Source organism: Vulpes vulpes, chromosome 1 (assembly GCF_048418805.1).
Source record: "Vulpes vulpes isolate BD-2025 chromosome 1, VulVul3, whole genome shotgun sequence".
Classification (NCBI taxonomy): Eukaryota; Metazoa; Chordata; class Mammalia; order Carnivora; family Canidae; genus Vulpes; species Vulpes vulpes.
Window position 1 is genome coordinate 121087615 of NC_132780.1, and position 16048 is coordinate 121103662.

Consider the following 16048-nt stretch of genomic DNA (forward strand, 5'->3'; position numbering starts at 1 on the left):
TGATTTCTTTTCCTCTTTTCCAAACCTTGTATGTAAAAATTAAACCTAGCCAATCAGCTAAATTTTTGCCAACAGTATACCAAAAGGATTTATTACTAATATTTTAATCAGAATCACCATAGACAGTCCTCTTTGAGTAAAATATCACACAATTCCACAGGAGGAACTGTAAAGCTGTTAAGATATTTTTAATAACACTTGCATCTGGGTGTGAACCAAAAAGAAATACTGGTTTCGCCTTAGTAAGTAAAAATATTTCAGATATACAATTTAAATACGTGATTTAAACTCGGGATGAATGTGGGGCGCACGGGGTGGTGCAGTCAGTTAAGCGCGTTACTCTTGGTTTAGGCTCAGGTCATGATCTTGGGGTCCTGAGATCCAGCCCCACTTCAAGCTCTGCCCTCAGTGTGAAGTCGGTTTGAGTTTCCCTCTCCTGCTCATGCTCTCCCTCTCTCTAAAATAAATAAATAAATCTTTAAAATAAATAAGTCGATATATAAACTTGGGATGAATGCTTACTTAATTCAACTAACGAGGCAAAAAATATTTTTATAAAATCAACTTTTGGGATGGCTGGGTGGCTTAGCAGTTGAGCGTCTGCCTTCCACTCAGGGCGATCCCTGCGGGGAGCCTGTTTCTCCCTCTGCCTATGTCTCTGCCTCTCTCTCTGTGGGTCTCTCATGAATAAATAAAATCTTAAAAAAAAAAAAAAAAAACAAAACTTTTAACTTCTGCTGGAGCCTTCACAAACCAAATAAAAACTATTCTTACTTGTATTATTATCATTACTTTCAGTGCAAAGTTTACCTAAGAATAACCATTATTTATGAAAAATAGGCTTAAACATACCAAAGATTAAACTAAAGGCTATTTAAAATACCTAAAGTTTTTATGTCATAGTTTAGTCCAAAAAATTTCCATTGTTTTTCAAAACCATGGAACCGTTGTTATAACTAGGATGAAGGGTGAGGCTTTTGAATCTACATAAAAAATTACTTTCTTTCTTAAGACTTTAATAGAAAGCATTTAAGTAAAAACCGTTAGTTTACTGCTCCCAAAAATAAATCCAACATTTTTAAATGAAGAGAAATTAGAAATTGTGCAATTAATAGACTGTAAAGTTAAATATCATTGCCAGTAACCAAATGCTGCCTGCTGAACTTCAAGGGAACCTATTGTACATCAAATTTTTAAAAAGTGAACTCATTTACCCTCTCATCTCAGCACTTTCTCAACTTTCCCATTACAATTGACAATATAACTCAACGGTCAAGTCTTCCAGACCAACAACATCAGAATTTATTTTTAACTCCTGACTCCTTCCCAAACATTTCCCTTCGATCCAATCCAAAGTCCTGCCAGTTCCTCATTCACACTATCTCTCAAATGCATTATTTTCATACCACTTTCACATTTTATTTTATATTTCTTCATGATTCGCAACACACCCTACTGTCTCCCTAAAAGGGCTCTAATGTCTACTGTAATCCATTAACACAGCTGCCCAAATCACTTTCAAATATCTTGTTCATCAACATACAATAAATTCCAATGTCTCTTGAACTGCATCCAAACTCTTAGAGGCCCCCTCTGCTCTCCATCAGCGATGGTTAACACATTTCCCATATCCTATCTCTTATTTTCCTATTTAGGCCCCTTTAATTCAAATTTACCATTTTGCTTGGTTAAAAATTATCTACTTGCCACAGAAAAATCACCATCTCCGTGCCTCTGTCCATTCCTTCCATCTAGAATCCTTTATGCTTCTCTATCAATTCAAGTGATTGCCTCCTTTAACACCTGTCTTAAAACACATCTCGGCAGCAAGTCTTTCTTTCCTCTCCAACCTGAAGGCCTCACCCCAGTATTCTTCATCCCTCTGAACAAAGCATTCTATTTGTATTTATAATCTTGCAGTCATCATGCTATTGTTTTCATATTTTGTACCATACTGCTTCTACGACTAAGTGATAAGCCATTGGGGCCATTAATTTCTTTACATATCTCTGTTTTGAACAAGGGTCCTTTATAAAACAGTAGCACTGTAACAAATGTTTAAGGATACTTCTTTCTTCTAAAATGTCCTTACAAAAAAAAAAAAAAAATCCTTACAGTTAAGGTTGTCAAAAACACAGAATTAGCATTGAACTCCAATTTTTAAATGTTGACCCATATGAGAATAGAAAATTAAACACCTTTAACCTATGCACTTTACAAGAGTTACTCCATCCTCAGTCTACATCCACATTACCAAGAATTAAGGAGTCATTTTCAAAGGAAATCTTGGAAACAAAATAAAAAGTCCAAAAATTAACATTATAAGCCATTCTGTTTTGCTCTCTGAAATTGATCTAATAAAATAATTACCTAAAATTGATTTCAAGTGGTTTTTAAACTATATTACCAAGATGAAAAACATACAAACACTCCAGTACCACAAGAGGCTCTTAAGTAGCTATTATAAGATTTGCCTCATCATAGCTGAAAATTACCCCAGAATTTTAAAATATTCCTTTCAAATGACCCCATGAAGTGCTTAGAAAGCTTGACTCTTCTCTGAAAAATGCATCATCAGCCCCTTTCTTCACATATCCTGCATTCTGTACTAATCACAAAAATAAGTAACTTTAAAAAATGACCTGCTATTCAGCTACTACCTTAGACCACCCTGTTTCAGGCATGTCCAAAAGGCAACATGAATTGAAATCCTGAGCTCAATTAAAAGTGATAAGTTTATATTGCTTAAGGATATAATCAATTTCACATAACAGTATTTACATATTTTTTTAAAAATCTCAGTTCTTTCCTTATCCTAGGCAGCAAAATAGTTTCTTTGCCCTCACTGTGCCCCCTTCTAGAGGAATAAGGAAACAATGTAGATATTTTTGTCAAATTCTGGAAGTGCGGTTTAAATAAGCTGTCGCTAAATACCACATAAACATATCTACAAATAGAGATACTTTGGAACACCAGATACTTAGTATACCAAACACCTCAAGAACACAGACTAATAGCACAAATCTGGGACAAAGTACAGTCTAGCAACAACGCTGAACACAAGCTCAAATACCTTATTATGTCCCGGACTACAGCTTTCTGCAAAACCTGTGACAGAAAGGTCTAAATCCAGATTGTTATAACTAAATCCATAGTTTTATCTAACTGCGGCAGGAAACCAATGCAAGAGTATTTTAAATACTATGGTAAATAGTCCTTAGAAGGGGGCCCTTGAACTCCAGATCATTGAACAAGTGCTGAATGCAAATGGCACCCCAAAACTGAACTTAATGATGAGTCAGTGACAATTAACATTCAACTTAGTATTTGGCAACATGACAAGACAAACCTCAATCAAAACTTGGCCCTACTTCCAAGTTACCTTTTGATTAAACATAAATTATATAGTGGTAAATTGGTAATGTCAAAACGAGGAGGTTAAGAGATAACATGAAATCGTGCATCCAATTAAAACAATGCCTGTAGCAATACAACTGCTACTGGGTCTCTATCAGCTCCCACGGACCCCTTTCTAAAGGGAGAACTCGAGGCTCTCCTCCAAAACGTGAATACGAGTTACTGAGCAAGTTCATCTCCGGATTAAGAACAAATACTTTGTAGTCACACAGGCAACAAACAAATGTTAGGAGACCGTGACACTTACAGTCTTTCTAGCAAGTACACGAAACTACGATAATCCCCGAGGCCTGAGCTGAAATAACCCTCCTTCTAAAAGACACGTACTCGGCAAATGTACATAATAATTTGAATCGTCTTGTCCTTCTTTTTTTTTTCCCGAAGGGATGAGCAACTATTTACTTTCATCGCCGTTTTAACATGGAAACACTCAAGCACACTTGATAAGGCTGACGACTAACCGCACAAAAAGTGTAAGAAACAAGTTCCAAATCAAATCGCCCAAATAAAAAGCATATTCTCTCAATTCAAGGTTAATGAGACCCGAGGGGGGGGGGGGGGGGGAGGGTTGGGAGGTGGTGCGGGAGGAGAAAAAGAGGGAGCTGCCTAACCCTGGACTTAAGACAGGTTTTTGCCCTTTTCAATACCTCTGATTATTAGTATCAGGAGGTCTAATGTTTTAAGATCCTGGTTACTAAAGGTTTCTTATTTTAAGGAGGTGGAGAAGGGGCGTAAAATAAAATCAATACTCACTGCTAACTTTCATGCTGCCAAAAGCTGAAGGCTGCTGCACTGGCTTGCAGCTCTCCGCAAAGGAGGTGGTTCTGGGCCGCCCTGACATGATCACTCTCTTCCCGAATCACCCTCTTTTCCTTCCTTCCTCCTTTTCTTCCTTTTGTTTTATGTTGGGGTGTTAGGTTAACGATAAATGCAGCATTAAGTTCTCCCACGAGAAGATTAAAAAAAAAAAAAAAAAGAAAAAGACTTCGTCCTCTTGGCTTTTCGCTCCTTTTGTACAATTAAAAAAAAAACGAGTAATGTATTTCTCCTTCAAGACAGACCAGTTTGGATATTTAACATATAGATGATTTGGGGCTGGGGGGGGGGGAAAATACAATTCTTTCCCCTCCGTTTCCTTGGAAGGGAGGAAGAAGGGGGGGGGGGTCTTAAAAAAATATCACGTGAAACGGGGGCAAATACTTGATTGAAAAGAAGTACTTTGAATATTATATTTTCCTCGGGGATTTTTTTTCCGAGTCAATGAAGAAGGGAAGCGGCGGAAGGATCACGAGTCTCACGCTTGAAAAGAAGGGGGGATGGGAAGGAGGGAGGGAGAGGGAGGGGGTGGCTCGGTGATGCGACGGGAAACGCTGCGGCTCCGGCGGCGGCGGGATCCGGCGGGCTGGCGGCGGGGGCCCGGCGAGCTGGAGGGCGGCGGAGTCGCGAGTCAGTCAGAGGCGGGCGGTGGCGGCGGCGGCGGCTCCTCGTCTCATTGCGCCAGGAGCAGCTGCAGGCGGCGGCTGGATCCAGCGGCCATGGCGGCGGCGGCGGCGGAGGCAGCTCCCTTCAGACCCCAGGCAGCGGATCCTCGACTGCTCCCCATACGCCGGGGACATGGGAACCCGGCAACCGCTTCCGTCCCCGGGGGCCCCCTCCCCCGTCCGCGGCACCAGCGCGGCCGCCCTCCCGCCCCTCGCCTCTGCTCGGTGCCCGCTCAGGAAGTGTCCGCGCTTTGCCCCCAGCCCGGAGCCCTGTCAGCGGCTGTGGGGCCGGCTCCTCCTCGCTTCCTTCCTTCCTTCCTTTGTCACTCGGCCCGGGCGACGGCGGCGGCGGCGGCGGCACAAGCCTGCATTCGCCCGGGTCGGGGGCTGCTCTGTGCGAGGAGCGCCGTCTGCGCAGCCGCCTAGCTCTTCCCCACTCCCCCTCCCCCTCCTACTCGTCCTCCGCCTCCTTCCTCCCCCACCCAGCCTTCCACCGCCCAGCGCCCCGCCACCCGCGTAACAGGCGTCTGGGAATCGCCGGCCGAGGTCCGCGCCCGCCCGCTTCGGCGACGGAACCGAGGCCGGAGGCACAGCCAATCACGGACGTCGGTGGCCTGCGGCTCCTCCCGGAAAAAGCCGATCGGCCTGAGGAGCCAATTACAAAGTGTCGCCGGAAGTCCACGCCCAAAAGGCGGAAAGTGCCGAAGGCCGCCGAACGAGAAGAAGGTCGGGGCTCGTCCCGCGGCTGGCCAGCGGGGGAATCCGACAATGGCAGCGGCGGCCAATCACAGCCGCCGGCCCTCGCCGAAAGGCTGGAGGAGTTAAGGACGGCGAAACCCGGAGTCACTGGTGAAGCGGCGCGGCTGGGCGCCCCGGCCGCCTTCGTAATTGGCCGAAAACTCCGCTGGGAGTGTACCTGCTTCGGGGATTGGCGAGGCGACGGGGGCTTCCGACGACAGTCTGGCCAGTCAGGACGTCTCCTCCCTCGCCGAGGCGGGGAGAAGAAGAAAGAAAAGGGAGGACGTCTACAAAGCGCCTTCTCATTGGCCCGAAGCTTTGGAGCTGGGGTGGGGGCGAAAGGGAAAAGGAGGGAGGCCGAAGCCCGCAGCGGCAGCCAATCAGCGCTCAGGGCCGTCCAATCGCAAGACCTAGCTGCGCTGTGATTGGCCCTCCGCCTGCGGCGGCGGCGGCGGCGGCTGCGGCCCCGGAGCTGAGGGGAGCCGCGCCGGGGTCGTGGCGGCCGCTCTCGGGCCTTGTGGAAACCGCAGCTGGCGTGCGCAGCGGGTCCGAAACTGCTGCGGTCGGCGGCGCCCGGCCCGGAGCGCTCAAGCGAACAGAGCGGCTACAGGGGCTTCCCCCGCCCGCCGAGACTGCGCGCCGGAGCCTTCCGTCCGCCCCGGGAAAGCGCGGCCGGAGAACCAGCGGCTTCCCCGACAGGGCCAGACGGGTCCGGGGCGCCTGCCCCGCCGGGCGCGAGCCCCCTCAGACGCTAAAGTAGGAGGAAAGCTTACAGACAGGCAGCGCCCCGCCCTGCCCTGCCCCGCGGCGGGGGCCTTTGATAACGTGAGGCCGCCTGCGCCTGCCGTGCGCAGCCGGGCTGGGCCTTCTGGAAACGCCCCTGAGAAATGAGCTCATGCTGGATGCGCGCGCTCCTTGGGCGCGACGGCCCGGCGCAGAGCGAGCCCCGAGAACAGGTATGGGGGAACGCCGTCGGACCGGATATCCTGAGGCCTCCGAGGAAGCGGGGATTCAGAAGAGCCCGTGGCTTTCTGCCCTTTGGAACTAGGGCAGACCGTAAGAGCAACTAGTTACGTAGGTTTCACACAGAAGCCCGCGTGCATTGTTCGGCCGAGAACCAAATTCCTTAGGTTTGCCCGAGGACCGTGAGGTATGGCTAAGCCAGGATAGCAAAAAAAAAAAAAAAAAAAAAAAAAAAGGAGATAGAATGGACAGTTGCCATCCTGACCGTAATCCCGTGGTGCCTGTAATTTCCACCTGCAGAGTCATCCTTTCTGTGAAGATACTGTCTCCAGAAAGCACATGTGAAAATACTCCCTAGTCCATCAGATTACCTCGCCGTTGCTTTGAAAAACTTGCGAGGGACTTGGAACAAAGTAAGCTTTGATGGGAGACAGGAAAAGTCCACAGAGGGTTTACAGACTCCAATGCCTACGGGGCCCGGAAAAAGAAAGCAAATGAATGAAACTGGCCTGGTGTGAAACAATGAAGAGTAATAAGAAATATGGCAAATTAGTGCCCACGCTATAACTGAAAAGAGCGGCTGTTAAGCACCAGCGGATTGTTGCCCACAGGGATGTGGGTCCAATACTCTGAGATACGATCCCCACCTCCCCACCCCACCCCCGCCAGAGAAACCCTAAAACGATTTTTGTGCAAGATCTCTGGATTTTTAAGTGTTAGTAGCCAATATTCAGAACCCTGCAGGCCAAACTCAAAATATCCAGGTGGAGACCTGGCCAACATGCAGTCGATTTGTAATATTAAACCTGAGCATAGCTTTTATAGCCAAGAGAGTCTCTTGTTCTTTGCAATTAAAAGAAAACACAAGGTCTCTGGATGTCACAGAAATGGATAAAAATGTTAAAAGCAAATGCGGTGCATGGCAATTTTGTCAGATGAATGTTATCTCTCTGTGGCATTATGAAAGACCTTTGCCTCTAGTACCTAAAATGTGAAGCAAAGCTTTGAATCCTGCCTTCCTCTTTACTCCCTACTCCTACTTCCAATTATACCAGCAGGAAAGTGAGTAACAAATGTTTAGGTTATACAAATTGGAAACACAGCTGTTCTTCTACATATAATAAAGTAGAAAAATAGTCAAACTTAAGGTTGTAATTAATAGCTTTACTGTTACTGCCTTCAAGTATTTTGAACTGATGCTGTTTAAAAAAAAAAAATCTGACCCAAAGAGAGAAATTTTATAGGAAAAAAAGAAAAGTATTTCAATCTAGAATTAGGGCTTAAGAAGGGAGAAGTTTATGAAATAGAGCTACTGAAATTAACATTCAGTGTTTCTCTGAACTTTCAAACTCTTGCTTTATCTTCCCACCTGATGTTAACCACTTAACAGTTTATAATAATTTTAATATTTGATATATACTGAGTGTTTACAGTGTGCTAAGCACTGTTCTTAAGAGCTTCACACATATTATCTCAAATTCATAGTACTATGATGTAAGTACTGTTACCACCTCCACTTTTCAGATGGGGAAATTCCAGAAGGGTTTACTAACTTAACCTAAAGTCCATGTAGCTAAAGTAACAGCTAGGATTCAGATGTCCTGTTTCTAGGCTCTATTCTCTTTCAAACACAGTCCTCACCTCTTCTGGTCTTTTTTACTTTATCTTAAAGTCTAAGCCTTACATCTTGAACTATGTGTGACTTGTGAACATATCTCTGGTTTCCTCCAGGGCTCATCAAATGCTTCCTTGCAGAGATCAGTGATTCTGAGCCACAGTAACAGTAAACCAAAGGATTAGAAAAAGACAAATGTAGGAAAGCTGGGTGATGTAGTAGAAAAAAAAGAGGTTGATGAATGTGGCCACAAGATAATAGTCATGAATTAAAATGCACAATGAACTAACTTTTGTAGTAATAAGAAATTTGTATAGCAGTTTGCAGTTAGGAAGTACTACTTGAAACTATTCTTCTGTTTTTACTGTACACTACAGTAAGTGACTTGCTTAAAATTACTTAGCTGCCTTTTTTTTTTTTTTTAAAGATTGTATCTATTTATTCATGAGAGACAGAGAGAGCAGAGACATAGGCAGAGGGAGAAGCCGGCTCCCCTCAAAAAGCCCAAGGCAGGACCCAATCCCAGATCCCCGGATCGTGCCCTGAGCCCAAGGCAGACATCCAACCACTGAACCACGCAGGCGTCTCACTTAGCTGCATTTTTAAAAAAAGATTTATTTATTTAGAGTGCCTGCATGAGCAGGGGTATGGGGGAGGGAGAAGGAATCTCAAACAGGCTTCCTGCTGAGTACAGAGCCCAACTCAGGACTGAATCTCATGACCTTGAGATCATGACCTGAACCAATATCAAGAATCAGGTGCTTAACTGACTGAGGCACCCAGGCACCCCACTTAGCTGCATTTTTAATTGAAACTAGAAGAAAATATAAGCAGGTTTAAGAATGAAGATAGCAAATAGAATACGAGATAGTTTAATTAGATGAACTCAGAGTCAACCATTCCAAATAGAGGTCCACAAGGAAACTCTTCTTTGTAATACCTCATTTATTTAGTCAAAATATATTAAACACCTAAATGTTGATGTTTAAGGAAAAATAAATTGAAGAAAAATTTTAAAAAGGAAAAATAAATTTATATTCATTGAGTACCTATTTAAATTTTCTCAAAACCCCAAGAGATAGGTGTTATTAGCCCTTCTTTTAATACATGGAGGAAAAAATAAGTACTCAAGGTCACGTTATAAGTAAATGACATAGCTGGAGGGACTACCTGGGTGGCTCAGTTGGTTGAGTGTCCAATTCTTGATTTCAGCTCAGGTCATGATCTCATGGGTCATGGGACTGAGCCTTGTATCAGGCTCTGTGCTCAGCAGGGAATCTGCTTGAGGATTCTCTCTCTTGGCCCCTCCCCCCATTCGCTTTTGTGTGTGCGTGCTTGTCGGCACTCTTTGTCTCTCTTTCTCACTCTCTCTCTCTCAAATAAGTAAATCTTAAAAAAAAAAAAAAAAAACTGGCAGAGCTGGGATGGGATTTATACCTCAGTCTCTTTCTGCTAGATTACTCTGCCCTCCATGAAAAAGTAACGTTTATCTCATTTACATAGAAATATCCATGCAAGCACACAGATGTCTGGAAATACTAATTTTGATGGCATTTTGGATGATCTCTATTATCTCTATGCTTTCCAGTATTATCTTCATTTTCCACTTTTACATAAGCAAAACACTTAAGGAAAAACAAAGGTAGGATTGCAGAAGAACCAAAGAAAAAAATGAAATTTCTCAATTTGATTAGGAGTTAATAAACCGAAACTTACAGAGGCACCCTTAGTCAAAATTTTGATAAGTGTTCCACAGGAAAATAACAGGAAAAATAAGTAGCAGATGCTAGACAGGGATTCAAGGTGGCAATTTCAGGGCTGAGCAGAAGAGGGCACTAAAAAGGGGGCATCTATAGAGGTTCTGAAGCAATAGCTGAAGTCGGCCCCTCCCTAGGTAGTAGGTTTCGATGTCATTACTGACACTACCATGTAAAGGAGTCAATGTTATGTCTAAGAGTGATGAAGTAACCTATTAACTATACTGGAAAGCATCAGCAGGAAAATAATTGGCAGTAATATCAAGAGGCATTTTAAAAATTGTGCCCTTTTTAAAAAAAAGTTTTTATTTAAATTTCAGTAATTTAATATACTGTGTAAAATTAGTTTCAGGTATACAATATGATGATTCAGTGCTTCCACACAACATACCGTACTTATCACAAGTGCACACCTTAATCCCCACCACCTATATAACCCATCCCCCCCACCTCCCTTCTGTTAACCATCTGTTTCTTCTATAGTGAAGAGTCTGTTTCTCAAGTTTGCCTCTCTCTCTCTTTTTTCCCTTTGCTCATTTGCTTTCTTTCTTAAGTTCCACATATGAGCAAAATCTATGGTATTTGCCTCTAACTTATTTCACTTAGCATAATACTCTACCCTCCATCCACATCATGGCATATGGCAAGATTTCATTCTTTTTGATGGCTGAGTAATATTCCATCCTATATATACCACACCACATCTTTATCCACTCATTAGCCAACAAACACTTGACTGTTTCCATAATTGGCTACTGTAGATAATGTCACTATATTCATCAGGGTGCATGTATGCCTTTGAATTAGTATTTTTATATTCTCTGGGTAAATACCTAGTAGTGCAATTGCTGAATGGTAGCATAGTTCTATTTTTAACTTTTTGAGGCATGTCTATTTTGTTTTCCAGAGTGACTGTACCAGTTTGCATTCCCAACAATGCTCTTTCCCTTTTCTCCACATCCTCACCAACACTTGTTGTTTCCTGTGTTGTTGATTTTAGCCATTCTGACAGAAGTGAAGTGACATCGCATTATAGTTTCGATTTGCATTTCCTTGATGATTAGTGATGGTGAGCATCTTTTCATGTGTCTGTTAGCCATCTGGATACCTACTTGGAAAAGCATGTACTCATGTCTTCTGCTTATTTTTTAATTGGATTATTTTTTGGATGCTGAGTTTTATAAGTTCTTTACAGATTTTGGATGCTAACCCTTTATGGGATCTGTCATTGGCAAATATCTTCTCCCATTCTGTAAAGTGCCATTTAGTTTCATTGATTTCTTTTTTTTTTTTTTTTTTTTTTTTTAGTTTCATTGATTTCTTTTGCTGTGCAAAAGCTTTTTATTTTGATGAAGTCCCATTAGTTTGTTTTTGCTTTTGTTTCCCTTGCCTCAGGAGACATATCTAGAAAGAAGTTGCTGCAGCCAATACCAAAGAAGTTACTGCCTGTATTCTTTTCTAGGATTTTTATGGTTTCAGGTCTCACATTTAAGTTTTTAATTTGTTTCTGTGTAGTGTAAGAAACAAATTAAAAAATGCATTGCATTTGCATGTTGTTCTCCAGTTTTCCCAGCACCAATTTATTGAAGAGACTGTTTTTTCCCCATGGGATATTCTTTCCCGCTTTGTTGAGGATTAATTGACCATATATTTGTGGTTCATTTCTGGATTTTCTGTTCTGTTAATCTGTGTGTCTTTTTTTTTTTTTTTTTGCCAGGATCAGACTGTTTTGATCACTACAGCTTTGTAATATAACTTAAAGTCCAGAATTGTGATTCCTCCAGCTTTGCTTTGTTTTTTCAAGTTTGCTTTAGCTATTTGGGGTCTTTTGTGGTCCCTACAAATTTTTGGATTATTTGTTCTAGCTCTGTGAAAAATGCTGGTGGTATTTCAATGAAGATTGCATTAAATGTGGAGATTGCTTTGGGTAGTATAGACATTTCAACAGTATTTGTTCTTCTGATCCATGAGCATGGAATGTCTTTCCTTTTCTTTGTATTATCTTCAATTTCTTTCCTCAGAGTTTAATAGTTTTCAGAGTACTTTCACCTCTTTAGTTAGATTTATTCCTAGGTATTTTATGGTTTTTGGTGCAATTGTAAATGGGATCAATTCTTTGATTTCTCTTCCTGCTGCTTCATTATTGATGTATAGAAATGCAACAGACTTCTGTGCATTGATTTTCTATCCTGTGACTTTACTAAATTTAATTATCAGTTCTAGTAGATTTTGTTTTGTTTTTTTTTTAGTTCTAGTAGATTTTTGATGGAATCTTTCGGTTTTCTGTATTTAGTGTCATGTCATCTGCAAGTAGTGAAAGTTTTAGTTTTTCCTTGTCGATATGGATGCCTTTTCTCTTTGTTGTCTGATTGCTGTGGCTGGAACTTCCAGTGCTGTGTTAAATAACATGGTCAGAGTGGACAACCCTGTCTTATTCCTGACCATACAGGAAGGACTCTCACTTGTTCCCTATTTAGTATATTAGCTGGGTGTGTGTGTGTGTGTGTGTGTGTGTGTGTGTATAATAAAGGATATATATCCTTTATTGTGTTGAGGTTTGTTCCCTCTAAACCTCTTTTATTGAGAGTTTTTGTCATTAGTGAGGTTGTACTTTGTCAAATGCTTTTTTTAAAGATTTTATTTATTTATTCATGAAAGACACAGAGAGAGAGAGAGGCAGAGACATAGGCAGAGGGAGAAGCAGGCTCCCTGCTGAGAGCCCAATGCGGGACTGGATCCTAGGACTCCAGGATCATGACCTGAACCCAAGGCAGATGCTCAACCACTGAGCCACCCAGGAGTCCCGGTCAAATGCTTTTTCTGCATCTATTGAGATGATCATATGGTTCTTATCCCTTTTTAAATTAATGTGGTATGTTATATTGAACCACACTTACAACCCAGAAATAAATCCCACTTGATCATGATGAGTGATTTTTTTAAAATATTTTGTTGGATTTGGTTTGCTAGTATTTTATTGAGAATTTTTACATCCATGTTCATCAGGAACATTGGATTGTAGTTCTCTTTTTCTTTTTTTTAGTGGAGTCTTTATATGGTTTTGGTATCAGGGTATTGCTGGCCTTATAGAATGAATTTGGGACTTTCCCTTCCTTTTCTATTTTTTGGAACAATTTCAGAAGAGAAGGTATTAACTCTTCTTTAAATGTTTGGTAGAATTCACCTGTGAAGTCATCTGGTTCTGGACTTTTATTTGTTGGGAGTTTTTTGATTACTGATTCAATTTCTTTGCTTGTTATAAGTCTATTGACGTTTTCTATTTTCTTCCTATTCCATTTTTGGTAGTTCATATGTTTCTAGGAATTTATCCATTTCTTCTAGGTTGTCCAGTTTGTTGGCATATGGTTTTTCATAATATTCTCTTAAAATTGTTTGTATTTCTGTGGTGTTGGCTGTGGTTTCTCCTTTCTTATTTGTGATTTTATTTGGGTCCTTTCTCTTTTCTTTTTGACAAATCTGGCTAGAGGTTTCTCAATTTTATTATTTTTTTTCCAAAGAACCAGCTCCTGGTTTCATTGATCTGCTCTATTGTTTTTTTAGTTTCTGTATCATTAATTTCTGCCCTAATCCTTATTATTTCCTTCCTTCTGCTGCCTTTAGGCTTCATTTGTTTTTCTTTTTCTAACTCCTGTAGGTGTAAAGTTGGGTTCTTTATTTGAGATTTTTCTTGCTTCTTGAAATATCTGTGTTGCTATATACTGCCCTCTCAGGATGACTTTTACTGTGTCCCAAGGGTGTCAGAAGTGTTGTGTTTTCATTTTCATTTGTTTCCAAGTATTTTTTTTTTTATTTCTTCTTTGATTTCCTGGTTGACTCATTCATTGTTTAGTAGAGTGGTATTTAACCTCCGTGTATTTTTGGTCTTTCCAGACTTTTTCTTGTGGTTGACTTCTAGTTTTATACTTTTGTAGTCACAAAAGGTGCCTGGTATGGCTTCAGTCTTGTGTTTGTTGAGGCCTGTTTTCTGATGTAATATGTGGTCTGTTCTGGAGAATGTTTCATGTGTACTTCTTTTTTTCTTTTATCCTTTTTTTTTAAGATTTATTTATTTATGATAGACACAGAGAGAGAGAGAGAAAGGCAGAGACACAGGCAGAGGAAGAAGCAGGCTCCATGCCGGGAGCCCGATGTGGGACTCAATCCTGGGTCTCCAGGATCGCACCCTCGCCAAAGGCAGGCACCAAACCGCTGAGCCACCCAGGGATCCCCCGTTTCATGTGTACTTGAAAAGAATGTGTATTCTGCTGTTTTATGGATGGAATGTTCTGAATATATCTGTTAAGTCCATCTGGTCCAGTATGTCATTCTAAGCCATTGTTTCCTTGTCTATTTTCTGTTTAGGTGATCTGTCCATTGATGTAAGTGGGGTGTTAAAGTTCCCTAGTATTATAGTATTATTATCAATTAGCTCCTTTATATTTGTTATTGATTGTTTTATATATTTGGGTGCTCCTATTTGGGGTGCATAAATATTTACAACTGGATTGTCCCCTCTATCTCCTGTGTCTCTTGTTACAGTCTTTGATTGATTGATTGATTGATTGATTGATTGGTTTTGAGACAGAGAGAGCAGGAGAGGAGGGGCAGAAGGAGAGGGAGAGGGAAAATTCCAAGCAGGCTCCCTGCTCAGTGTGGAGCCTGACATGGGTTTAATCTCACAACCCTGAGATCATGACCTGAGCCAAAATCAAGAATTGGACACTTAAATGACTGAGCTACTAGGCACCCCACAGTCTGTTTTAAAGCCTACTTTGTCCAATATAAGTATTGCTATTCCAGGTTTCTTTAGACATCCATTTACATGATAAATATTCCCCCCCCCCACTTTCAATTTGCAGATGTCGTTAGGTCTAAAATGAATCTCTTAAAGGAGCATATAGACAGGTTTTGTTTTTTTATTCATTCTGACACCCTATGTCTTTTGATTGGCGTGTTTAGTCCATTTACATTCAAAGTAATAATTGATAGATATGTATTTATTGCCATTTTATTACTTGTTTTGTCATTTCTGGAGGTTTTCTTTTTTTTTTTTTAAGAAAACCGCTGAAGGCAGCCACTCGGGCTGAGCCACCTGGGCTGCCCTCTGGAGGTTTTCTGATATCTTCTTGTCTTTGTCACTTTTAGTCTATGATTTCCAACTCAGAGTCCCCATTAATGAAAGTTGTACTCTTCATTAACAATAAAAGTTGGGCAGCCCGGGTGGCTCAGCAGTTTAGCGCCTGCCTTCTGCCCAGGGTATGATCCTGGAGACCCGGGATTAAGTCCCATGTCAGGCTCCCTGCATGGAGCCTGCTTCTCCCTCTGCCTGTGTCTCTGCCTCTCACGCACGCTCTCTCTGTGTCTCTCATGAATAAATAAATAAAATATTTTTTTAAAAAAGTTAATTCCTTTGAGGCACCCTGGCAGATGTTTGGGGCACATTATATGATAGATGAAATTTTTCTCTATTTTACTAATGAGAAAACTGAGGAACAAGAAAAGTAACTTGTTCAAGTTTACACAGAGAGAAAGTGGTTTTCAAGCCTATAGCTTAACTCTTATGTCCTTGCCCTGGAAATTTCTCTTAGAAAATCACTCAAAAGAAACAATCTAGAAGAAGCTTCACTTAAATTCATTTAGAGTTCATTTATTCAGCTCTTCATCTCTTTGTAGGGCACTGTGCCAGACCTAAGAATACAGAAATATGGAGATAAATAAAAGCCATTCAGAGATGACTGCTGTCTTGTTCCAGTCTTAGAGGAGCTTTTGTGGAGTGGAGACATGTAAACAGACAACATCATAATGTCATCTGGGCAGCTATGGTAGCATGGGAGAGAGATGTCTCTTAGATCATTTTCTAAGTTATGTTTAAACTACTGGTCTCCAAAATTGAGTATATGTACCGAGATGTTGTACAATATAATATTTTATAGTGTTAGAACTGGGTGCCTAACTGGCTCATTTGGTAGAGATTGTGACTCTTGATCTCAGGGTTGTAAGTTCAAGCCACACATTGAGCATGGAACCTACATTAAAAAAAAAAAAAAAAAGGAGACAATGAGCTTCTAATATTTTAT

General features: G+C 41.5%; 1 protein-coding gene across 3 annotated transcripts in view; it reads right to left on the bottom strand.

The window, feature by feature from the left end:
- Positions 1–4701, bottom strand: part of GSK3B (glycogen synthase kinase 3 beta) — a 203076-nt gene extending 198375 nt beyond the window's left edge. For all 3 annotated transcript variants that reach the window (XM_025990128.2, XM_025990127.2, XM_025990129.2), the window contains exon 1: positions 4171–4701. In XM_025990128.2, the coding sequence (XP_025845913.1) occupies positions 4171–4258 (88 nt within the window). In that variant the 5' untranslated portion in view covers positions 4259–4701. The remainder of the gene's footprint in view (positions 1–4170) is intronic.
- Positions 4702–16048: the final 11347 nt, after the last annotated feature.